The sequence below is a fragment of the Netta rufina genome (assembly GCF_964035555.1).
Source record: "Netta rufina genome assembly, chromosome: 8".
In the NCBI taxonomy this organism is placed as follows: Eukaryota; Metazoa; Chordata; class Aves; order Anseriformes; family Anatidae; genus Netta; species Netta rufina.
In genome coordinates, this window is record NC_140131.1 from 12,209,958 (window position 1) to 12,237,057 (window position 27,100).

General features: G+C 35.3%; 1 protein-coding gene across 2 annotated transcripts in view; it reads left to right on the top strand.

The window, feature by feature from the left end:
• MIGA1 (mitoguardin 1) overlaps positions 1 to 26,611 on the top strand; it is a 41,035-nt gene extending 14,424 nt beyond the window's left edge. For both annotated transcript variants that reach the window (XM_084291464.1, XM_084291465.1), the window contains exons 8-16: positions 11,323 to 11,423; positions 19,792 to 19,910; positions 20,093 to 20,165; positions 20,506 to 20,592; positions 20,716 to 20,814; positions 21,174 to 21,308; positions 22,172 to 22,225; positions 22,846 to 22,962; positions 23,314 to 26,611. In XM_084291464.1, coding sequence (XP_084147590.1) covers positions 11,323 to 11,423; positions 19,792 to 19,910; positions 20,093 to 20,165; positions 20,506 to 20,592; positions 20,716 to 20,814; positions 21,174 to 21,308; positions 22,172 to 22,225; positions 22,846 to 22,962; positions 23,314 to 23,532 — 1,004 coding nt within the window. In that variant the 3' untranslated portion in view covers positions 23,533 to 26,611. The remainder of the gene's footprint in view (positions 1 to 11,322; positions 11,424 to 19,791; positions 19,911 to 20,092; positions 20,166 to 20,505; positions 20,593 to 20,715; positions 20,815 to 21,173; positions 21,309 to 22,171; positions 22,226 to 22,845; positions 22,963 to 23,313) is intronic.
• Positions 26,612 to 27,100: the final 489 nt, after the last annotated feature.

A 27,100-nucleotide genomic window follows, 5' to 3' on the forward strand; every position in this document is an offset into this window, starting at 1 on the left:
TCTTAAATCTTCATTCAGAACTTAGTGTGAGTCTGCTTGTAATAAATTACACTATGCTGCTTATTAAAGTAATCCTCAAAACAAATATTAGATTAGCTGTCCAAAATGTTTTTAAATATATTGAAACAAAGTATTACTTTAAAATTTTTCTTAGGTGTTATTTGGTGTTTCCTTTCATTTTGAAGGAAGAGCAGACCATACAAATCAATCATAACTGACTGGCTTTTATTCAGGTCAGTTGATCTAGTTTTCTTGACATTAGACAAAAGATATATCAGAAATCATATACAGAAGAATATCAGACATTAAAAGCTGGTTCAGGGCAGGGCAAGGATCTTCATCCACTCATCAGTGAAATTTGAATTAAAACCCCCAATCTGCTGAAACAAATGAAAGAAATGTATAAATAAATATTCCTTGATGTGAATAAATAGCACGGAACATTGTTTGTTTGTTTGTTTTACGACTCTTTGCTGTTTGGCACTTGTAAGGACAATGTTATGAAATTGTAAGGAAAAATTCAAGATAGAGCATCAAAACAGGTGAACAGGTCACATTATAGGTCCTTGTAGCCCAATGTTCTATTTCCAATAGTAGTTGGCAATAGATCTGAAAGGAGTTTAAGAAGTCTCAATATATAAAAGAATCTTGCTTAGCACAACTCTTGGTGTCCAGACTACTGCTAGAGACTTCTGCAGCCAAATTTACATCTGACCATCTGTTTTCGAATTGGACCTCTGTATGTCCTTTTCAATCCTTTTTATGCTTTCAGCTTACATAATGTCTTGTAGCTATGACTTACCACGTCTTAATCATTTAAAAATAATGAGGAAAAAAAATCCACACAGTAAGAACCAGGGGAACTACTATGAGATGAGATGTAATAAATCTTTCTTCTTGTTGTTTAAATTTTACTAAGTCTCTCAATATGCTTCATTCCCTCTTCCCTTTTCAACCTTTTTGTGCATACACAAAATCTGCCTGATTGTCTGATTTTATTGCTTCTCATTTTAGTTAAGCCGAAGTCCCTTACATCTCCTTGTGTGAAAACCATTGTGTACTTGTGTTTATACTGGCTAGCTCTCTGTATAGATTTCCAAGCTCACTGTATACTTTTTCTGAATACCCTGGCCAGAATTTATTAGATAGAGTTCATGTGATGCAGACAAATAGGGGTTTGTAGTGACACAATACTTCTTATTTCCTGATAGTTTTCAGCGTTCTGGTTGTATTTTCTACCAGATAACCAAAGGACAATCACTTACGTGCTTCATTTTTATGATCCGTTCCTAATACAAATCCCATTTTTGGCTTCATGTAGCTGAGGTTGTTCTTGTACATTTGTTTGCTGTTAATTAAATCACTTTTTCCCCATGAGCTAACTGATTACTTCAGAAAAGTCTTAAAAGATGTGGGGCATGATTTTCCTCCTCTCAAGTTACATTGATAATGCTCAGTATGTCTTAATTCTTTATATTGATCCATTGTTTGGTATAGGAGTAGTATCTGGCATCTGTAGTTTGATCAACACTAGAGCCCTTATTAAAGGTTTATATTAAGCTGCTTTTTTTGTCATTAGCTTTTGTGAAAAGTTGCAAACAACAATTAGTAGTTCATCAATTTCATATTTGCTCTTGTTCAAGAACTCATTAACTGCAACGTGCTTATTTGTTGTGTATTTCTTTTGCATTTTATTTGTTGACCATTCTAGTGTTTAGTTCTAATCAATATCTTCTCTGTGCTTTTTTTTTTTTTCTTAACCATTTTAACCATTTAATGCGTATTTACCTCCTTTTTGTGTAAGGGTAAGTGATCATTTTCCCCCATGTCAGGGTTTGATTTAATAACTTACTTTTTAACACTTTTGAAAAGTGGTATATGTGCCTTACAAAGGCAGGAAGTTGCTTTTTCTTCAAAATAAAAAATCCTCTGGCACATTCTTATAGCATATCTTAACAAGTTAAAGTTTACAAATTCCTTTTCTTACTAAAAAGGATATATGCACACTTAATTTCTATGTGTTTATATACATTCTGAGTATAAATGTTCCAGAGGCAGGAAAACTCATACCAGACAGATGGCAAGTTGCGAGGGTGGGATAAGTGTTTGTTTTTCTGGCTGGGGTATGGCAGTGTGAGGTTATGTAAACTGATGATCAAGAACATGTTTTGGCCCATAGGCCTAATTCCTGTTTTAGAACTTCTACTAAAAACAATTTATTGTTACATTAAACTCTGTTTCAGACAAGCCTTTCTTAGAATATTCTTGGGCAAAATGAAAGGAGAATGTGGTGGGAGAGATACAGACAGAATGATAGTTCAGAGTTAAAAAGATTTCATACGTTAGCTTAATCTTGAAAAAGCAGGAACTACATTTCAACTTCTTGTGATTGCTTTTGAGCACAATATCAAGATGAAGTATTGACAGAGTCATATAAAATCAGTAAATTTAGTTTTCTGCACTACAGTTCCTTTATTAATTCAGTAGTTCAACTGACAGTAAAGTAAATCAGCTTTTGTCTGCTATTCATTTTCAAGGGGTTAAAATGAAAGCAGTGTCATGTTTGCACACATGAGAAAGCCAACTATATTTCTTAAGTGTTATGCCTACTGCATTTAAATTGTGCTGCCATTTAAGTCAGAGGCCCTTACGAATCAGCCTGGCATAATGGTTGTAGGGTATCCATGTTGCAGTCTTCCATATTTGCTGTTTGCTCTCTCTGTTATTTAGTGCTTTCCATAGACCATTGCTACAGCTATTTACTGGTGATATAGTTTGGCTTCATATAGGCTTTATCCAATTGTTTACTCTGGAAGGCAAAAGTTGTTTGTGTAAGTCTTTCCTTTCCATCTTTCCATTTTTTTTTCAAGTTTTATCTCAGCTTTCCAACTTTTCAAAGTTGAACCTATATGTGGGACTAAATCTATTTTTCTGGAAAGTTATAGCGAAAGGTGTTGTGAGCAATAACAGAGAGAGTAAAATTTGTTGTTTGTGTATCGGTTTTCTCTCGTGCATGTATTTAAGCAGTCAGTTACAAAAACTTATTAAAAAATAAGTTTTATATCCTTTTTTGATGGTTCAATGTAAATCAAAAAAGAAAATACTGCCAGTTTTCTCATTCTTTGTGCAATATCTGGTCTGTATGCTCTCTCCCACCTTACCTAATAATCCTGTTTGTAGCAAAGTGCTGTAGAGTATCTGGTTCAAGAGCACATGCCGATCACACGAGGCTTTATTCTCTACTGCTATTTAAAGCTGCCCTTGCTCTACGTGTAGAAATGCCTGCAAATGTTTAAAGGCAACCATTTAAATATTTCCAGATGTCCCAGATTACATATATTCCTTGCTTTATCTTACTTTAACTGGGGTTAACTAACAGCTTGACTAGACAGCAGCATTAACTGCATTTGCTGAAGTAGCTGCTAATCAGTGTCAAACTAAATTGCAAGGTCTGATTGCACTTATTGTTAATTATAATTCAGGTATTAATATGTTATTAAAAATGCATTTAGTAGTCTTGGCGTTATTGATTTGTTTTACAAGTGAAGTTTGGTAAACAGTGTTATTTAGTAACCCAAAGGTTCAGAGAAAGAACTCCATTCAAAACTAACTTTTAAGGATCCTTGTCTCATTCTTTCCTACTGTCAGGGACAAGTGGAAGGCAAGCAGGCCCCCATCAGTAGGGCACTTAAGATATTCTTTATGTCTTATTGTTTAAAGTTATGCATGTTTCTTATGAATTTGGATTCCTAAAGTGTATGCTGTGTGCAGCTGGGTTTGCAGAAGCCGGTCACATTCCAGAGTGGCCTCTCTGGAGTCTGCAGAATACTCTAAGACTGTTCTGCCCTGAAATTCAAGTGACAACTAGGATTACTCTGCTGTTCCTCCAGAGTTTGCCTGTGTCAAATCTATTACAGTCTCCATTTTGAATACAGAATGTGAGTATTTAGTCCAAATAAAATATATATATATATATATATTTACATCTTCTGATTAACAGTTAGTTCTCTGAGTGTCAATGGTTGAATAGTTGGTTCTGTCTTTCTATCTTCCTATTAATTCCTGGGATAAAAAAGGTACCTACCTATCTTTCTTATCACTGTCTTCATGCCTGCAGGCTGAATGACGTGCATATTACCATAACTGTTTCTCAGGAGTAGAGTGTTTCATTCTTTTAAAATAGGTTATTACCAACTGCTACACAGTATACTTTTTTTTGTAATGGAAGAGCAAATGAACATGTAGGTTCCTTTTGTCAGTCTGTCTCTCTCACTTTGAAATGTGAACATCCCTGAAGCGTAAAACACTGGCTAAAGAAAAAGCCTTTCCAGCAATCTTGTGTTTAAAATGTTGCTTCAGAGAGAACTGATATTCATGGATGTGCTTGATGATCCTGTACTCTTGTACTGTATTGAGCAAAATAGTCCATATGCTAGCTTACTAAACTGTTTACTCTTTCCTTTTTTTTATACATGTATATAACTACTTAAGGAAATTCGCAAAGCAAAAAGTTTCAGGTGCTGAGCAATGGTTGCTGGCAATTTTTGTACTTTTTCACTGACTGTTCTTACTGCCTCCTCTTCTTATCAAGAGCAACATGTTGATGAAGCCAAAATGGTGTTGGAAAGAAGTACCAATAGTAAAGAACTTGTCCAAGTATCATACTATTAATGCTCACGGGTGTTTATTAGATTTACATAGGTGTGTTAGAACAGAGGACAAAGGGATAAGTTCGTTTACCTTTGAGATTCCTCTCTCAAATCTTGTGAGAAGACTTTTCTACTTAACCTGCTTATGGAAACCTCTGATGTAGGAAATGTATTCAAGGAGCTAATTCCAGATGTGTAGGCCTCAAAATTAATCTTGTACTTCCTTTTCTTTTAAATGTGATACTGCATTTTTGAATTTGCTCTGCATCGCAGAGAGTTAATGTGCTATCACGCTGTATGTGACTGAACAGACCATTCTATTGTCAGTAGAAAGTGCATGTGCAAAAATAGTGGCAGGTTGTGCTTGTTTTTAGGATGTGAAGAACTAAGAAAAGGCGGTGACGTTCAAATCTGATGACTAAGGCATCTGGCAGTCTTCACAGTGCTGTGCTATAAATCTCCAGTGGACAGCCTACGTTTTAAAATAAGCATGTGAATTCAAACTAGACTTTGCAATGGCCGAGATAGATGTTACGCTTTCTGAACTACAGGAGAGTAGAGTACTCTGATAAAAAGGATGAAGTGACAGCTTTGTGTTGCGCATACATCTAAACAGACTCTAAGACAGCTTAGACAGCTGAGCAAACTTGATTGCCAAATCTTTTCTTTTTAATCAAATATAAGTACAGAGGCTGATTGTTATCTGAATTATTACTTCAAAACAGGAGGGTGATCAGAAATCAAATTGTTGTGTAAAGGATAGGCATTTAATCCGGATGCACTGATTTTTAGCTTCACCACAAAGAAAAGAATTTACACAAAAGTGTAACTCATTAGAAATGTAGAACCTTGTAATATGCAGTTACAAATAATCAAAGTTTACATTTTCAAAGAAATAAGAACCTGTATGATGGGGAGAAACCTAGCAGATACATGTAGTTTATGCAAAATATACATCTCAAATCTGTGTCAAGTTCATATGTCTACATCAAGCAGAGAGTCAGAGCAGGAAATCAAGAAAATGGATATAGGGATATGTTTACTTTGTATTTGCTAAGCTGATTTCTAAGCTGCCAGCACATATGATGTATTAGTTTGCATTATCAATTACACATTAGATGGTGCTGTATTTTGTTAAAATTCAGATTTGAATAATCTAGCACCAAGAGTGTTTATCTTGCCTCTACTTTCAGATTTGAATTGGAGAATTCCTAATGCTGAGGCCTTTCTATTTTGAGATATGGGTCTTAAAGTAAAGCATGTCATAATGATTCAGGAACAGTTTTCACAGGTCACATTCTTTGCAACAAAATCGTATTTCTGGCAACCATCAAAACTATTCCAATCCAGTTATCAAATTTGTGCTGTGTTTCCCTCTGGATGAGAGCATTCAAGGTGCTTGATTTTACAGTTTGAGAATATAAGAGCAGCAGCCATGTTGTTCTGTTTCATACATCGTTAAGCTTGTGGTGGTCAGCAGATAATATAACTTTATGGACAAAGTCAGTGGCGTGAAGGTCTGAAAATAACCATATTATTTCAAACATCCCAGAAATTGCCATTAAAGTATGTGGAAAATCTCCTAAAGATGATAAGGTTATTTTAAGCAAGTTGCATCTTTTTCCAGACGGTTGTTCTCTGCATGAAAACAACTGGGGCGTTTGTTAAGAAGGATATAATGGGAAGGCTCAGCAGTTAGCTTAGCCAAAGCTTACCTTAAAAGTCTGTGAAGATCCATGAGTGCTAGGAGGAAGGTAAAACTGTGACTGCTCAGTGCTGTCCCATGCTCTGTGTTCCCCAGTTGTTCCTTTCTGTTAAACCACTGCTCTGGTAGCTGAGTTCCTAGCGAAATGCTGGGGAGCAGAAGTGGTGTGTTTGCAGCGGGGCCTGCTGGAGGTGGGGGCACACACTGGCAGGACAGTCAGAAAGCACTGGAGTGGGATTTGTTTCCCTTTAAACAAATGCCTGAGTAGTTCTTGCTTTTAGTGCATTTTGGTTCGCATCAGAGCAGTCCTGACAAAGAATGATGAGATGTTTTACTGGTGATGCACGCTGGCAGACTGGGAAAGTACGAGATTTGGTTAGATATTTTTAAAAGATTGAGCTAAAATGTTTTTGTGCTTGAGGTGATAACAGCTTTGCTTGTATACAATAAATTGAGATGTCCCCAGCTATAAGCACTTTCTTAAATCTGGGTATTTGTGTTATTGAGAAATTGTAAATGAGTAACTTAACAGTAAGTGTTAAATCAGGAGTGGTTGGTGTGGTCACCCTGCTCCATCGCTGGCTAGCTTGCTGAGTGACCCAGCCATTGGAAGGTGCCATCTGAAGGTTGAGATTGGTTTCCCTTTATAAGCGTGGCTTGAAGTAAAATTCAGTGCTTTCTAGGTGCACGGTGGAAGACTTCATGTAATACATTAGTAGCTACTTAGTAGGACTGACAAATTTTTAAAGAATATTCAGTCAACACTGTTAGAGTTATGACTATTTATAAATGTAAATGAAGCTGCTTTTGGATGCTTCAGCAACAGTGTTGACAAAACGCAGTGCTGCTTGTGACCTAGCTATAAGACAGTGACACATTCTCTTGTAATTGAATTAGATAGTAATTCATGCTTCTGTGCTCTCTGAACTTGATTATTGTAGTTCCGCGGTCTAGGCATGAAGCCACACAGCTGAGGGATGTGACTAGCACAAAGCACGGCGGCTGCCTGTGCGGTAACCTGGCAGAATATGGGGAATGTGTTACTGTCAGTGTACCTTGACTTCTCATAAGTGGATTTCTCTGCAAGGCTAACTCCTCTCCAGAGTCTATCAAGGGGTTGGCTTACATTGTAGAAGTGCTTTTCCTTTCCCATCCTGCTTTCCTGCTTGTGATGTATTACTGCACTAATGTGCCACTGAAGTGGGTGGCTGGGGATAATAGGAAGCCATGGCTTTACCGGTGACACTCAGAACTAGATTCCTTAACTCTCCGTGAATTCTTTGCCAGGGGATAAGTGCTTTCCTTTTTTAACTGCTGCACATAAGTGCACAGCTCACTTGCAGACTCATGCCATGTTTCATTCAGGGTCGTAGGGAAGATGACACACACACACATTCAGAATTTTAAAATGTTATTTGTAGATGCATACTTCTCAAATGAATACTAAAAAGTTGACTTCTATGCAATTCCATCTCTAAGGTCAAATGCTGTTTTGCGAGTTGAGAAGTTTATTTTTTGGTCTGTCATACCACAGGAATCTACCAGAGACAAAGACAAATAAATATCCTAGATTAGTACTCTGTAATAGATGTGATATTTTTTTTAGCCTGCTTAGTTTTGAATACATAGTTGTTTGCATAATCTTATAAAGCTGGGATTACTTTCACAAGCTTTAGCCATACTCTGTATTCTTAACATTTTTGAATACCCTTAATCTAACTTTAGAACCAGTTATGCATTTTAAAGCACCAGAGCTTAGAGTCTTTATGGCAATTACTGTTGTCCGTATCACATCTGAAACCCCACTTCATCCTCTTTACAAATATAAACGAACTGTAAATAACTCCTGGGCTTCTCAAATAAGTACAGTATATTTGAAGCTCACATCCTCGCTAGTATTTCTTTCTTTAAGGTATTGGACTCCATAGGAACTTGGGCTGGCTGTATGAGCAGATGCAGCCACGGGTGGGTGGGTTCCTCTTGCAGCTGTTCATTCCGGGATTCTCATTGTGCTGCTGTCTCTTTTTTCATGTTCTCATGTCTAAGAATGTTCTCCTGGTACTTGCATGGTATGTACTCTAACTATAACTTAATTTTCACCCTACTGTTTTCATAATAATGTGTTCTCCGCACAGTGCAGGTATCAATAAGCATCTGCTAGGCAAAGGGTATTTTAGAGTATTAGGGCGGTGGTAGCCAGAAAGTCAGAAATAGCTGACAAGGCTGTGTTCTTTTATTTGGGTATACTCCCATTTGTATGGACATACCACTTGCCAAAGGTATTAATATTATTTCACTTAACATTAGCAACCTTTTATGAATCAGTATTTTGTCATAACGTGCAGAACTTGTGCATTTTGTAATGGTGAGAAGTGTTTTCTGAGTTTTTTGAAAACACAGGTATTCTATATTCAGCAAACACTTACAAACATTTTATCTAAGTGAAAATTTTAGGCCCATATTAGGAGTATTGGAACTATGACCTTAGCAAAAGTAAATTACAAATATTCTGTGGATTTTTATTTTTTTTTTAAAGCAACTAATGCTACCACAGTCAGCTATTGCAGCCTTTTATTTTAAATAAAAGTAAATATAAAAAAACACAGCTCTTCACTTGGGGAAAAACAAACAAACAAACAGCAACAACAAATTTTTACTCTTTTCATTTCCTATCCTGCTGTGGAATAACGAACTAAGTTTATGGCATGATTTGTTGTCGGTTGGTTGGTTGTTTCTCCTTCTCCCCTATAATTGTATCCCTATAGCTAGGAATGTGTAATGAATCATCTTGGACTTAGCAGCATACTTGGTAATCTTTTTAGAATGACAAAAATCGTATTTTATCAAATATTTAATCCCTCACTGACATAATAGTAGACTGTTAGTGAGGTTCCTAATGACTCTTGCTACGTTTACTAAAAAAAATAAGTTCTTTCATTTTTCTACCATGAGGTTTCTGGCCGTTGTACAATGTAAAGTTCCTATGAAATTACTGCCTTAACTGTGTTTGGGACATCCCTATGAGGATGACAGAGACTTTCTGAGATTGTGAATAGGTTGATATATGAGACTACTTGACAGCTGCACTTGGTGTACATAAGAGCTGTGTCCTTATCTTAGCATCTTGAGTAAAGCCATCAGTAGGATCATTAACAGTATGGCCCACTTGTTACTCTTATGAGAGTTTCTAATTTATATTGCTACTCATGTATATAGCTGTTTACTTCTCAGGAAGGAAATGTTTCCTATAGACTGGGAGTGTCAGGAAAACAGTATTTCTTTGGATTGCACTTGAACCAGGTGCTAGAGAGCTTTTCTAACCTTGAGATGTAGATACTCTTGTTTTAATTGCAAATTTATTACAGAAAAGAACTTAGCCAAAACAAGAAGTTCAGTGGAAAAATCCATGACCAGGCTGTACAACCCCCCGTGCAGCCCAGTGTTTAACAGTGTTATTGCAGTTCCAGCAACTGCTGATGTGAAAAAGTGATATTAGAAAATAATGTGATATTAACACGAATTATGAGCTAAAAATAAGGAGGAAACATCATGTTACCCATCCGCTTTTACCAGATGTCAAGCAAATGCTTTACAGACCACAGTTTGGTTTTGTGTTCCAGCTCTTCAGATTCCAGTCTATGATTGTTTCACAACCAGCTTGAATGCTGCTGTACTTTTCTTCTTGGTTTTTAGAGGTTAGAAGCAAGGATAAACTATCAAGAAGGATCTGAAAAATCAGAGATTTTTCTTGCGAATGTTGGTGGAGCTGTGATTACAGGTTGGAAGCTGCCTCTAACTCAGTGCCATGTTGCAGCATCTAGTAAAATCTTCCTCCAAACTTTTAATAATTTTTTCCCTCAGTGAATAGTCTCAAAGACAGATATTTATTATGTACAATTTTTGAGCTGTCATTCCAAGTCCGTAACAAACAAAACCATAACAACCACCGAAATAATAGTTAAGATATGTGGATTGTAGCGTTTCAATTGATGAGTAAACCATTCCAGTATATTGGCATTTGGCCACTTGCTATGTAATAGTGTTTTTTATAAAAGTATTGCTATAGCAACAGATCTGGATGACATTGGGTAACTGGTTGCTGCTGACTGTTGGAAATAAAACAGACTTTTAGCAACACATGTGTAATGTCTGAAGGTAAAGTAACCCAAAATAAATGCCTGTGCTCTACTGAGAATGTAGTATGTGGCACATCAAGCCAAAGTCTGACTTACTGACTTATGAATTTAATCCTTCTGTGAAAGTGTTTCTATATAGAAAAAATAAAATGGATGCGAGCAGTATGTGCAACAGTTGAAATCTGAGAATAAAATAAATGAAAACAGAGAAACTGTATTGTAGATGATTTTATGCATAAAATATAAGTTATTTTGAAGGCAGTAATAGTTGTAGTGCTATAGGAAATGCTTCTGGATGTGTTGCTTCAATGGAAAAAGGGATGTAGTGAAGATCAAAAACTTCTCCTGCTCTGCTGGAAAACCAGCAGATGAAATAAAGCATGAGAACTAAACTAGGAAACAAAGTTCAAGTGAAGCTGAAACCTATTTTTTTTTTATCAATAGCTTTTATTTGAATATTATTTCCTTGCTACTAAAGCATTGCACCTTTGTTATATTATGATACAGCCAAGTTAAAAAAATTAAAAGGATTTAGATCAACATAGCAAAGTAAGATATTTAGTGAGAGAGATCTTAGTGAGAGATCTTTTTTTCTCTGTCCATTGTGGATGATGTTTGTAAGTCTACTTGAAAGACAGAAAAATACACTCACCTTTACATATGTCAGCAGATCACAGGAGTACTTACTCAGAGTAGTACAATGTAGTGCCTTCCAGAAGAAGTACATGAAAAGTGTACTTTGCACATTAAAGTGTACAGGAAAAACACTTTAAAGGCTTCAAGTTATTAGACTATCAGAAAACTTAATTCATCTTTTTTGTTTATTTTAAAGATAAAAATACAGATATTACTGTAAAGGATAATATGGATGATTTTGCCCTTCGAGACACACTAAGCATCGCATCAACAGACTCCTTTGTTTCCACAGCTGAGGTAAGACTTTTGAAGGCTGCTTCTTGAAAGATTCATTGATCTGTTTGAACAGTGAAATGAAGAATTTTATTTTCTTGCTAATCATTTCAAGCAAAGCGTATTTCTCCTATGAGGAGAAAAAACAAAAACAAACAAACAAAACCACCCAACCTTTTTTCCTAGTTGTTTGAATTACAAAATTGGAATCAGTTTGCTTATTAGCTGTTTTGTTGTTGTTGTTTTGTGATTTTTGGGGTATTTTGGGGGGAAGAAGTGGGGACGTGGGGAGGAATGACAACTGGCATGTTTTCTAAAGTCCTTCTAGAAAGAATATGCTTTTCCATGTATCTCAGATTTTCATTAATGAAGAGGCACTTTACATTGGATGTTCCATTGGATCCTCTTACCTTCAGTTGCCCTTCTCTATTTTTTTTCTTTCTTCCTATTGTCTTAGGTAATATAAAGATGTATGAAACAGACTTTGTCTTTTTTGGAGTAGAGTTTTTTGAGAGTAAAATATTAGAAATTATTCTAATTCTAATTAGAAATTAGAAAATATTCATATTTTAGTGTATTATATACATCATCTAACTTTCCCTCACCTTTTTGGATAAGACCACAAATAATACAATAAGAAATAATCTTCAGGTAACAGGACATTGCCTGTTGGCTCTAAGTTGCTACAGCACCACTGGTGTATTTGAAAGGATCTTGTATGCAGTGACATACTTACTCGAATGTGGAATATCTCACTTCATAGTCTCTCAGGAGCTGAAGTGATCTTGAGTAGCACTCTTCTGCAAATTACTAGGAAAGCAGTTAGTCTCAATACATATATTCTGTGTTAGATATTACTATCATATATTCACTACAACTAAGCTACTAAACTCAGTTGTAAAAAGAGACAATTGCATAGGCATTGCTTGCAATTATCTTTTGACTGTCAACTGTATGGCTTGTTTTTCCGTGACACAATTACCTTGACTTAGTAATTCCCATTAAGTTGTGGTAGTATGCCTAGCATCCATTTCTAACAAAGATTGTGTCTATAGAGACTGGTTACTTCTTCCTGTAATTTGGATGAGACCACAGTTCTGGCTTTTTTCAACTCTATCAACTCTTGAGCGGAACTGTAAACCATTACAGTTTGTATGCTTTCTTTGTATCTTTTTTTTTTCTCTCCCGTGAACTTTCCAGTATGTTTGCAAGTGTGTGAAGATCAGGACAATCCATTATGCTCATTTATGTTGCTTGGCTTAAAGAAACAGGATGTATCACCTTCGGGGAGTAATCATCCCATCCAGAAGCTGAATTGTCTCAGTATATGCTAAAGAAATGTTCAACTCAAAATTTGCAACAATCTTAGACCTTTCTTTTCGTGTTCATGTATCCTGAAAATAGTATCCACGTTTTGGTACATCGAAGCCTTTTCTGTCGATGCTTTATTCCAGAAGGAAGTTACGAAGATGTTCTCTTCCTTTCTAGCTGTTCTAGCATGTACCAACAGAATGTGCTCTCTGATCTACTCTGTCAGACTTCACTGAAGAATTTTAATAGATTAATCTTCTAGGAGGAATCCTGAAGATTAGCAAAACCATAGCAGCTTGAAGTTTGATGGTGTTGCCACTTGAATTTACCAATTGGTAATTTCACTTTCTGGGAAATCATACAGTAGTAGCGTTTTTTTCTGATCACATCATGCAATGAACTATATTGACAGTTATTCATCTTCTTTCTGCATTGCATCCTGTCCCAGGGAGCAGCACTAAGTATTTTTTGTGGCTTTGGTTTTAGAAACTGGAAGCTATTTCCATGTTCCTGTGCTGACACACGATTGTCTCAAATTTAGTTCTCTGCCCTTTGGAGCAATACAAGCAAAAATGCAGGGAATCCTAAAACAAGAGACAGGTAGATTACATTGATGGAAATCAATAGGGACACTGCTAAGGAGGCAACAAGAATATTGTGCTGTATCATATTAGGATAAATCATAGGAAAACAGTTTTCAAGAAAAGAAGTATACAAAACTGGAATGATTGGCAAAGGTTAAATCACATGCCTTTTTGATGAGCTCTACAGGAGCAGTTGGGTATGCCAAGACTTCATCTTGGCTACGGCTAGTAGTCAAGAGGGTACTGAGGGTCATGCACTAGATGACTCATGGAATTGTGCCAACCTGGACACCTACAATATACAGGTGTCCAAATCCTCATGAAGATGATTTAGACAGACAGTTGCCATCCCCAAGCCCAGCCAGACTTCCATTCCTAAATACATAGGCTTCTCAGAAACACTGGAGAGGGGATGGTAAGCATAACTATTTGCCTTGTTGATACTGTGTACTGTGACAAATAATGGTGTTTTCTTCCCCATTTGAGCCCATCTGCCATCAACTTGCATTTATGAAAGTCGATATTCTTTTCATATTCTTATCTCACCTACTGTGTGGTTGAAATGGCTACCACCTTTGGCAAATATACAAGAGCGAGTGTGCCAGATAAAGGTCTCCACCCTCTCTTTCCTGACTTCTTTTCCATCTTTCCTTTTTATTTTCCTGCTCTCCGTGACAGTGAGTTACATTGCTGTCGCTCCATTGTCAGTGCACAGACATTTATCATGTCTTACTTTCATCTGTTAGTAACAACTGAATCAGTTATCAAACAAACATTGATTTCCTTGTGAAAATACTGCCTCAGTCCAAAGCTTAGAGGGAATCTTTAAGACTTCAGTAAAGCTTTAGCTGTGCTTTCTTTGCTCAACCCTATTCATCCCATTTCCCCCCCTCTCTACACTCCCAGTAATTTTTTAGGAAGGTTGTCTTTCACAGTTCAAATCTGTTGAAACAAAATAGTGCAGGAAGGAAAAGGCTTTAATAACTGGGAAAGAACAGTGGTTTCCATATGTCTAAACTTATTTATAAATGGCACAAAACCCTTAAATTCTGAAATTGAATTTTATATTCAGAACATGCTCCAAAAGTGCTCTGTCACCGAAAGGTAGAGTTGCCTTTTTTCTGGCTTCCAAATAGATGTTTTATTCCTTCCCTGAAATATGGAATACCAAAGGGAATTATGTTAGCAAATAATAATGTGTATTCCTGTAGCATTTATAAGTGAGGTTTTTTCCTGTTTCATTACAAAAAGTAAAGACGTACCTTTCTGTGTTTAACTGCTTTCAGAAATACGACCATAATTTCTAATTTGACTTTTCTCAGGAGTCATTGTGCTCATCCTGGTCACTTTCCCCCATGTTCATGTAATCCATCCAATTTGATGTGGACTAGTTTTACCTCAAAAAATGTAACATAGCAGTGCTGCAGTCTGCCATGCCCTGGATAGCAAGTTGTGAGGAGCAACCCATTCTAACAAAACAACTTCATTGAGGTGTGGAAGTACCTTAAATTATAGTCTTAAAATACATGGAGAAAGGGAGGAAAGAACTCATCCCCAAAGTCATTTCCACCACTAATGCCAATATTATTTCTTTGAAGAACCTGTACCTGAAGTGCCGCAAACCATTGTCTGCTGGTTTGAGCAAGCTGAAACGATTTCATGGTATTTGGTGAAACACAATATCCAGGATTAAAACTTGCCTCTTACTGTCATCACCAGAACCTTTGCAGCTCCCAGTAAATGTTGGTGATGTCACAGGCAGCAAGAAAGCTCTGTCCCACTTTGAGAAATTCTTCCTGTTCTGTGTACTTTCTAACAAATTCCTCAAGCATCATACTTCACCTGTGCTTTTTTGTTGTTGTTGTTATTCTGTTTTTATCCATTATTTGTCTTCTGCATCCTGATATATGTAGTCCTAGATAAAAAGGTTTGGGGGGAGGAGGGGCAGTTTGACATAAAATCTGTGCTACGGCACTTTTCCATGCGGCAATGAAGAATGTTCAACACAAACCAGATTCCTTTGATTCCCTCAAAGGACAACTATGATTGTCTGCTGTATAGGTATGAATAGGAAATTTAGACCAACAACTTATTAAATGGTGCTCTAAAAGCTTTAAAAAGTAACAAAAAAGATGGGGTTGATCCTTGTCCTCAAATTGAAGCCTTAGGTATGTCACTACTTACATACTATATTTAATAGTTTTAGCTCTAGAACAAGGAGGAGTTTCATTCAATAGCCAATATGTTCTTGTACACTGACCGCCTTTACCAAACTGTTTTTAATTCTTAGAAAATATATGTAACATTTGTAACAAATCCTATATATTAACACTGAACTCATTATTGTGCCATAATACCTCCATGTATGTTGAAGCATATGTACCCAACACAGCATACAGCCTAGAATTATTCTGCCTAGCAAGGAATAACACTACCATTGATTCATGCAACGCAGTGAATTAATTATTAAAGTTGCGGTTCACAGCAAACTAGTATTGTAAGACAAAAAACATTCCATGTAGCACCGTGCCCTAGCCTACTAGATCGGCCCTAGCATACAGTATAAACAAAGACAATAATTCAGATAAAATCATGTTCTGAATACATTCATCATAATTTCCAACTGAAATTATCAACTGATGCATTCTTCCTGGTGTCTGAAAGAAAGCAGGAGAGAAATTCATATATCATCATGATTGCCTTGTATACTTAGCTGTATATGTTACAAGGACACTTAATGCATTTTCTTTGAGAAAAAAAACATATTCAGTACCATCTCAAATGTTTTAGTTAGTAACCACCATCACATCCTCCAACTCTGAAAACATGTTTCACACTTACCCTGCAGCTACTTATCTCAAAAAAAAAAAAAAAAATATATATATATATATATTATATTTAAAGATGCAAATATCAAGAGAAAGAATTCATTGATCTTTTCAGTACAGGATAAGCATACTTTCTCAGAATGTAACGAAAGCTGACTGTACCAGTAAATTTACCATTTTATTTCAGGGAGTAAACAAGAATTCCTTAAAGGTCTAGCATTGCATGTTTTTGTTAGATTCATGTGGGTGGTTAGTTTGGTAGTCGACAAGATCTTCAAGCACAGCTGAGAATTTTTCTATTTATTAAGAAACAACTCATGGATGGCAAATAAAAGTACTGAGTCTGTTCATTAGACCAGAGCAGTTAGGAAATACCAAGTTTAAAAACTATTGCAAGCTCCAGAGGTTTGATATTTTTCAATTGTTTAAGCATCTTGTTACTAGCAAATGTGTCTGTAAAGCTCAACTATCCGTAGAAAATTAATTAGCATCTGAACACAAACAACCTACGTTGTAATCTTTGGCAGCTGTTGTGCAGCACAGTGTGCAGAGACACAAGCTATCACTGCAGGCTTAGGAGTTCTGAAGATGTACATGTTTTTTCAACGTAATGAAGGTATCCACAGCAGGTCATCAAAAATGTCTTGGGCAGTGGTTGCTGCTGCCTGCTAATTCTTGGTTGCAAGCAACTACTATTTCTTTCTTGAGCCTTGAACTGAGAGAAATAAAGTGCTACAAGACCAGGCTGCTGCTTTAGAGTGATTAATCTTCTCATTCCTTCTTTGACTTCATTCTCATATTCTTCTTCATGTAGTGCCATGTGGCATTGAGGAGGTAGCAGACATTTGGACATCAGCTCCATCATCGCAAGCCTCCGTGTTACTCTCAGCTACCAGTGCTTTTGGTGCATTGGGCACTTTCTCCATCCTTAGTGGTATGTTACGAGTTTCAGAATGGCACTGGCTGCTCAAAGGAGCCTTCTCTGCAGAAGGGCAAGAAAGGAATCAAGGAACTTGCATGAGTCCAACTTACTTGTAATGGCAAGATGTGAGGAGCCGTGGATGTCTGCTAACTTCTGACAAATAGTGAACTGATTGAAATAGTTACTCAGTACACAGAGGTGCATAGTGGGTTAAAAAGCAGGCATCTGATTGCAGCCTGTGTGCCAATTCATATAAAATAGTTAGAGTGAACTATCTAATTTTAAACTAATCCATCTCACCACCTTTTTTTCTCAAAGGTGACAAGTTCTTCTCTACAAGAAAAAGATTAATAATCCTTTTGATGCCAGGTTGAGAAGTTATTAATCTAGAAAATGGTGTATGCTCTGCATGTTGTTAAATATTCAGTATGACTTTCCCATTCTTCTAATATCTGGTCTCTGCTATGTTAGAAATGTGGATATATGCTGAGAGCATCTTCAAATAATTTTAGTTTGAATATGGATGTTTATATAAGCAAGCCTTTTTATTATTATATACTTCATATATTTTTTATTTATACCTATATATATATTTATATATATATTGAAATGCTCAAAAACATCAAAAGAAAATCTGTGATGATTGCAAAAGCATTATGAAGTATCTTCAGAAATCAGCTGGAAATCACCTTTTCTAGTTAAAGTTAGAGGTGTTTTTTAGTTTTGTTTTTTTTTTTTTTTTTTTTTTTTTGGCTGGTTTTGTTCATTTTTCACTCCTCTTTTTATATCACTAACTCAAAGACATCAGTGAGAGAGGAATTTGTACCCCTTGTCCAAATGTTCCTGGTTGGGACTAATTTCAATCTGTAGTCAAAAGTGTCTCAGCAGAAGAATCTTTATACACTTCTAGCTTGCTTGGTACCCAGTTGATGTAACTGCTCACATAATTTGAGCTCAGTAATACACCTTACAGCAGTAACACAGCTATTTTATTTCATCAGCTAGCATGAGAGGAAGTTAAAGCTATGGATAACCAAGGGCCTCATTGAACTCCTAGGTATGAGGTTCTGTGTTAATCTGTAACCACAAAGGCTGTGATCAGGCATCTTCCTAGCCTGAAGACATTCTCATCTCAGGCTTGCTGGCAACAGGTGGAGGTTACGTACATCTAACTGTGGTGATCTCAGGAGTCCTAATTCAGTCCAAGTTAGTCAGTTTGCCTAAGCATCTGAAGAAGCTTATTTACCTGAAGTTCTCTGGGGAAAACTAACGTAATCCCTTTTACCACAGAAACAATAACCTCCAAGAGAGGGGCAGCTGTTTACAAAGTGCATATGTGTTCACAAACTATTTATTCTCATGTTTTGCATATGAAATAAAATAAATTGCATGTTTTATGGCTTCAGTTATAGCTGGATCAGGTAAGAAATAAGTATGCTTATTTGTCTTCTGTTTTGGTCTTTATTTTGGAAAATGTCTGTATTGCTCCATAGTTAAAGTTTCTTAAACATAACGTAGAAAAACAAATTCTGGAGTAAAGATTTTTCACTTTTTCATGTTTGTATACCCATTCTAATTATTGCGCTATATATACGTGCATATAATATTTGTATTTGTGTGTGCTTGTGTGTGTGTATATATATATATGAAAGAAATTAATATATATCAGAAATCAATATATTCTTGTTCCTTACAGTTGGTCAATTTACTCCTTCCTACATAGGAACATACATTTTAAAATGAAAGTTACATGGCTTTCTTTGTTAAATAAGAACATAAATTTTCAGACTGGCTTTTTGAATTAGTAAATCTAAAACAAGTTGCTGCTAGCATTAATATTGTTAAATCTGAATAAAATCTCTGGTTTCAGTAGCTGTAAATCATGAACTGTAATTCAGCTTATCCTCCTGTGTTCTTCTAAGCAAGACAACTAACAAATAAATGAATCCTTCTTATAGAAATACTTTCAATCTAGCTAAGTTTGAGAAGCATATGCCTTTTTTGTTGTTTTTTGGTTTTTGGATTGTTGATACTATGACGGAATGTTTGTAGTGGAAATTGTAGCTAGCCAATGTTTTCTTTACAACAGGATTTCTCTGTATTATTTGCATCCTTTAACTTCTTAATCTGTTTGTTTGTTTGTTTGTTTGTTTTGTTTTGTTTTGTTTTTTCTGCTCTAAAAATGTCTATGAATTCATGTTAATTTATATGATAACCACAGAATTAAAACTGCCAATAATGACAATCTTTTGGGGATCCTGTAGTACAATGCTGGCAGCTTGTGCTTCATGCACTATGCTTTGTAACTAGCAGACAGATTTACCAGCAAAACAAAACAAGGGTGGGAGGATGTTACTATTTCCAGCTTCCTGAAGATTTGCATGCTGCAGTCATTCTGCACTTTTGGTGTCTTGACAGGTTTTTTTTGTTTGTTTGTTTTTTTGAACTGCATCAAGACTCATTAGATTTAAGTAGTCAAATTAAAACGAAAACTGATAAAATTTCATTAAATAACTTTCGAAAGTTGAAACCTGAAACTGTAGATTTTAGCTTTTGAAAGGTACAAATTAACAGCCATTTTAAATAGCATGGTGTCTCGCTTCTGTTTAGTCGTTAAGTGTTACCGCCTTTTTTTAAGCAGATGCAGAAAAGGATAAGTGTTCTTATAAGATCAGGAAAACTTTGACTTATTTTTTTTATATCTTTATTTCAGCAAGCTCTTTAATAAATGTTAATTTCTTTTTCAGCTCACAGAGCATAGAGAAATTCGTAATACCTATGGTCTAGATTCCCTTTGCCATTGTCCATTGTATGAAGAAGCTATGCACTTAGCAGAAGAAGGCAAAATTTATTCAAGAGTGTTAAGGTATTAATTTGTCTATTTAATTTCCAAGAAAAGCAAAAGTTAAAGTCAAATATTCTCTATAGAACTCATTTTTAAAAGGTTTCTCATACTAGGTATTTTTTCAAAGTAGCAACTAGGTTTGGCTAAATTTTCTTGTATTTCTTTTTTTTGATGGCCTTTGAAAACTTTTCTGTTTTATACAGGACTGAAATGTTTGAATGTCTAGGAGACAGTGACTTTCTTGCTAAGCTTCATTGCATTCGACAAGCTTTTCAGGTAAATAGAAACCAGAATGATCTGTGTGCGTTCTTAGCCTAAAAACATGTGGCATTGAAATGCCACTATTAACACAGTACTTGTGCGAGTGTTTTCATAATACATCATGTAATTAAATATATTCTTGTTATGTTTACATTACTATAATTCTAAAATATGTTTGCAAAGGAGTTCCAGTCTTGTGACTAGCAAAATTTGGAATCTTTGGACCATAGATTATTGGCCTACTATGCTCATGGTTGTAATGAAGAAGTACTTACTAAATTTGATTGAAGTAATTAAAAGACACTTACTATTATTTGTGAATTAATATGACTATTTTTTCTGAAACCTTTCCTAGATAATTCTTTCAGAAACAGCAAACAGAATATTTCTTGCTGAAAGTGGAAGAAAAATTTTGTCTGCTTTAATTGTGAGAGCACGAAAGGTAAAAGCCCTTTTTAAATAATGTTTCACTGCTAATGTAACTTCTACCATAATTCACTTTTCAGTGTAAATAAACCATCTCTCTTGTTAGGTTTGCTTGACACTCCTTGCTTTTACTTCGCAGAATCCAAAGAAATTTGAAGATGTCTTTGATGAAATGATTTATTTTTTGGAACAAACAGATCACTGGGATAATACTGAAATGGAACTTGCTGCTAGAGGAGTGAGTGTGAATTTTTTGAAGTGTTTTTACCCCCTTAATTATGCCAACTGTAGCAGCCAAAAATAGTTTTTTGCTTGTCAGAATTGTGGGAAAGTCATCTCTTTTATGCTTAACATTCCTGAAATAAAGAAATGACATCTACCAATATAGTTTAATGCCAGAAAACATTTGATTTATGTATTTTTTAACTTCTGTGCTGACAGGAGAATGATACTTTAATGAATGTCTTCAATGTCCATTCAAAAATCAACAACAATGATAAATTTGCATGTTAATATAGAGCTAGCATATGGTGCATATTGAATTCCACCGCCAAAAGAAAAACTAAGTTACTTAGATCATGTTCTGATTTAATACAGGTGAAGAACTTGAATTTTTATGATGTTGTTCTGGACTTCATATTGATGGATTCATTTGAAGATTTAGAAAATCCACCAATATCTATACAGAATGTAGTAAACAACCGTTGGCTAAATTCCTCTTTTAAAGAAACAGTACGTATTTGTTTAATTTTCATAATCATGATTCTGTAGTACGTTACAATAAGTAGATGGTATGACAAATATAGCAATGGTGTGAACATTCTGATATAAAATTTCTTTATATGCTGAAACTGTTCTTCTGGTGATCAGTGTTTTATATTGTAGAGCGCAATGTAAAAATGAGAATAAATACAATACCTGCAGAATAAAGACTATGTATTTCATCTTGATAATAGCATTAATTTTAAAGGAAATAAACTACTCCCTCCTTTAGTGTAAGGTCTAATTCAGTTTCCAGTACAGCTGAATGCACACCTGAAATATTCCTCAACAAAAATAAACATATTATCAGAGGGTTTTGTAATCATAATTTAAAAGCTGACACTACGAAAAATACATAGGATGATCTTTTTTTGTTGTTGTTGTTAGTAGTATATTATCTTGCAGTACTGGTGGAGAAACAGATGAGGATAGAATTTCCTTACAAGCTATGAGGGGGGAGAAGCCTAATTCTGATATGGGTATATTGTTTTGCACAGGTCCATATTTGGACAAAACTACTTAGCTGAATCTGAAGCTATTGCAAGAATGTTTTTGCTAAAATGAAAAAGGACATTTCAATGTGTTCACATGCTATTTAATATCTAAAATAGTTCCTGGTGTCTGAACACACTCTCTGGTATATAATAAGTTAGTCCTCAGTTAAACTAAGTAGATATTGCTAACTGTTGAATTGTAAAAAGGAATCAAGGGTACCAAATCACTTTTGAATTAAACTAAGGAAAGCATCACAAAAAGACTTAAAAATAAGAAGTAAAAATTTCTTACACAATTAGTTATTTTTATTCATGGTTTCATGCTGTTTTTACATTTAGGCTGTGGCTTCAAGCTGTTGGTCAGTACTGAAGCAAAAAAGACAGCAAATGAAGGTAAGTTGCTTTGCAGAGTTACTGATTAACTCCAAAGAGTATGAAGTTCTGCCTTGTAGCTTTGGAAAAATTGATTACAGATCAACTCTTAATCCTTAATCAATGTAGATATGTTAGTTTAGAGAAGAGTCTGCCTCTTAGAGAAGTTTAACTCATAGGGCCCTAATACTATTTTTTCCGAAAAAAAAAAAATCTTAGCTGAAAGACTCCCAAAGTAGGATAGGTCCAAAGCTCAATGGTGACATTGTCTGACTTCTGGGTCCACGCATGTACTTTGAATTTTCGTAGGCCAAGGTCATTAATCTTGTATCTTGCCTGCTTATGCTAGGATTCTCTATCCCATGTCCCTGACCATCTCCACAGCTAAATAAAATTCTTCCTGTCCCTTCACTTACCTGGAGTAGCATCTTCCTCAACAACTGCAGGAGCTCTGTTGCAGCTTCCCTCTTACCTGATCCCTCATGCAGGAAGGCAGAGTAGATTGGTCATGTTACAGTTCAGGTTACTACAACCCTAAAGTGGTAGGTGTTTTTAAGCTTTTCTGAAGACCTAATTTTATGTAACAGAATTTTATACTATGTTTACTGTGTAACTTTTGTCTCTAATTTTTACATCACTAGGTACCTGATGGATTTTTTGCACATTTCTATGCTATATGTGAACATATCAGCCCTGTTTTGGCATGGGGTTTTTTAGGCCCCAGGAACTCCCTTTATGACCTATGCTGCTTCTTCAAGGTTTGCAATGTTTTCTTAACTACCACTTGGCTTAATTTAAAAAAGAATTAAAATCTTCCAGATTAAAAGAAATGAGGATCTTCTAGGCACACATTTGCATTTTCATTAAGACTAACAGTAAAAATATTTGTATATATATAATAAGGAAAATATTTATTTTCATATTGAGTAGGCTTTTAGGCTTAAAACTGTTCTGCAAAATATGTTTTAGTGCACTTATATCTAAGCACCACAAGAATACATAAATGGATGGTTTTATGAAATGTCTAAAAGAAATAGGTAGCATTGCATACTTTTTTCTTCTTGTAAGTAAGTACAAGATTTTTTTTTTTTCTTTTTTTCCCTTACTAGGATCAAGTGCTTTTCTTCCTCAAAGACATTTTTGATTTTGAGAAGGTGCGATACTCAACTATGGAGAGTTTGGCAGAAGACCTTATGCAATTATTAATCCGACGCACTGAACTTTTAATGGCCTATCTTGGAGCAGATTCACTAAGACATGTCAGTGCTTGTGTAAGCGGTCATGGGCATGTCGTGACCAGTGGGCTCGTAGAAGCAAAAGTACAGTAAGCTTAAAATACGTGACAAATGAGATGGAGTGCACTTTGACATAATCCTTCCCACCTTTCTTTCTAACCCCAAAGCTGTCATTGCTGTTACTGAGCAAACATCTGAAAAAGTACCATGTTGCTAAGTAAGGAAAAGGACTCAGGGAGGTTAAGCATACATCTGTGAAAAGAACTGGTGAGCATATTATTGTATATACCTAAATTAAATTTGCAGCTCAGCCGTCACTGTATTTATATTTAATGTATCCCAAAGCTTTTTTCTGTAATATTTGGGTAAAATTTATTTATGAAATGCTGTACTGTTGCCACAGATAATTTGTAAGTGAAGCTGATGGAGTAGTTTCCTTTAAAGGCTTATAGTGCAAAATGTTCACTACAGAGTCTCAAAGTCATTATGTGTCTAGATCTAGAAGGTGTTTCAACAGGGGTATATGCAGTCTCTGATTCACGTGACACGTGCAATAAAGTAATCACACTCACAAAATTGAACTTGTTGCCACTGCCCTGAAATTACATTTGTGTGGGTGTAAGCAGTCATTTTGTACTACAGTATAATAAAGAGTGGTGCAGGAAATGCAGGCACCATTTGGGCAGTAATGACTTCCAGAATGCATTTTTTACTTTATTTTGTTTTAAAATGTGTAATAATCACGAAAGTGTTTGTTTGAGAGCACTTATTTATATCCAAAAAGCTATGCTAGTTTCACCAATTAATTTAAAACTTTTCCTTTTTCTAAAACTGTGAAGACTTTGTATGGTGGTGATGAGGATAATTCTTAGTTCATATGTAGCATTTCAAAATATATTTTTAAATCAGGATGTATGATGAGATTTGTTAATCATTAAACAGAATCAAAGGCAGTGTTTTTATAAGTAAAAGCATTTCAGTCTTTTTCCCATGTGTGTAGGAGGTCAGTTGTCTACTTAAAGAAAGTTTTGGCAATTGTGGCCATCTATGTGCACGTGTGAAACTGGTGGCTTGGGAAATGGAACCCTTAACTTTCGGTAGAAGCACAGCAATGTGGCATGAGGGAACTTGCAGCAACATCTTTACTGTGCTAAAGATAATAAACAGTAATGATCTCTAATCTTGAATTCCTGTGAACCGAAACGATGTTTCATAGTCAGCTTAGCCTTTTAAACTATGTTTCTATATGCTTTGCCATTCACAAAGCCAGCCCAGGAGAATCTAGCCTATGTTAAATAATACAGACTAATTCTAAATATTCAGATACTTTAGGAACTTGTTATAATCTGGCATATTGAAATGAACTTTGATTAGAAACATTTCAACTTTGTTGAAAGCACAACCCAAACTGATGATACTTGAAGAGGAGGGCTTGTGTTAATTCCATAGGTTTTACTGAGGCCAACATTTTGCTCCTTGGTTGTACTCATTACATAAATATAAAAACTATGGAAATGTCATATGACTTGTATGAAATGCCAACTGGTTATAGTTTATAAAAAAAAAAAAAAAAAAAGTATACTTCTCTGTGTAATAAAACAAATTCCAAATGCTGCTGCTTCTGCTCTATTTCAACCATTCAAGTTGCTAAACTTGGCTTTATGCTATACTTTTTTCTCAATGGAGTATGTCTTCAATACTAGAATGTGAAGGTTTTTTCATCCCTCTCATTTAGCTTAAACACACTTATCTCCCCTCATCTAAAAAATATCTGCATTTTGGCAGCTTTCTGCAAGTCTCTGAATTAAATTATATTATGAATAATATATATATATTATATTAAGGTGTCAAATTGGGTTCAGAATCAATAGGAATAGCTGGAAGTAGAAGTATCAGGATAAATAGCATATTCCATGGCAAATATACTACCTGGGGATGTAATGTGTCACAGGAAACTGTTTGCTGAGGTTTGGTCTAATAAAATGACATTAAGAAAATGATACCTTAACATTCATCGCAGAAAAGCAGAAACACACATTCTTGAAGAGGTAAATGTCTATTTAAGTGAGTGATTTTCATATTTATAAAAAGTTCTTGAACAAAGTACAACCCAAACATTATTCAAGAGTGTTGATGCGAGATTGTTTCCAAATAACTTAATAGCTTGGTCTTCTGTCAAAAATGAAAGCTGCCATTTTTTTTTCTTTTAACAAAAGAATGAAAAGGGCCTGATGAGGCACTAAAATGCTTAGAAAATGGATAAGTACCTGATATTATCTGTTTAAACAAATGGAAGTGTTCCTGACTTGAAGGGATACAAGACATCACAGAGCTCTCAGCAGACCATAGAAACATGTCAGAAATCTGACTGATTTTTTTCCATCCAAAATAAGAATTACAGTATCTGGGTGCAGAGAGATATCAACAACAAATATTTCATTCAGACATTGGCTTTTATTTATGTGAACTTCCAAAAAAAAAAAAAAAAAAAAAAAAAGGAAGGAAGAAAAAACAGGGAGAGAAGGGGGAAAAGAGAGAAGAAGAGAAATATGTGCAGGTATCTGAGTCCTTTCAGGCTTTTTCCCCCAAAGTACTTGCATATTCTGTCCTTCCTAACTCCAAAGACGGTTATAAATTTCAGTGGGAGATAGCTGTCTCCTTGCTGAGGTTTATACGCCTTAGCCTGAAGACATATAAAGAATATCTGTTGATAACCTGCCACCTAGCTCAAGAGTTTCAAGTCTACCATCTTTGAAGAACAAATACCAGAGCTGCACCAGGGCAATGATAATATTTGTGCAGTTCTACTTTAGTGAGTTCATAATCACAATGAGAATTTGGTTTATAATCTCTAACTTTTTTGATAGTTCTGAATGCCACTTTCCACTAATAAGATCAAGCTAAATTTAAAAGCCATCTTCCTCTTCTATAACTTTACTCCTAAGATCAGAAATGTTGAATGTGTAAAGATTATACATGAATCAAATATTTATATTATTTGTAATTTAGTTGTAATATTCTCACTCTTTATGTGTTCTTAATGGTTATTATACTCCACTTTTGTACTCTTTGGTTTCTGTCAAACTAAACGTGTCAAATCATGTGCTGGGGTAAGGATATCTGTGAACTTTCTATTGCCTAAATGAACTGCAGTTGTGTATATTAAATAAAATGATGCAGTGAAATTACTTGTTTGTATAACTAAAACTTGAGTTTGCATAACTCTTGACATCTAATGTGAAAAATTTGATATGGAAGCAGTTTTGATACCAGTTAGTCATCTCAAAATTGGAATTTGCTTCTTAAAATCCAACAGCAAGAACAAAAAAACTATTACATAAATTATATATGAGAAAAAGAAATGGAATGGGAACAGCTGTCCACTTTTAACCAATTTTGTGGACCTGTTTCATCCTGCTTCTGTTAAATAGTCCACAGCACTGATAAATTTTCAACACCAAAAGCCAGATAGTGATGTTTCTAATCTTGCAAGTCAGAAAAAAAAAAAAAAAACTCAGCCAGAGACCTTAATAAATGAAGAAAACCCTGACCTAAGAATGATTGTTCTGGCTTGCAGGCATGATGTAGCTTTAAGTGGCAGGACACAAGGAGCAACTGGTCAGCTGGCAAGACCCTTGCCTATCACACTAATCAGAATGGT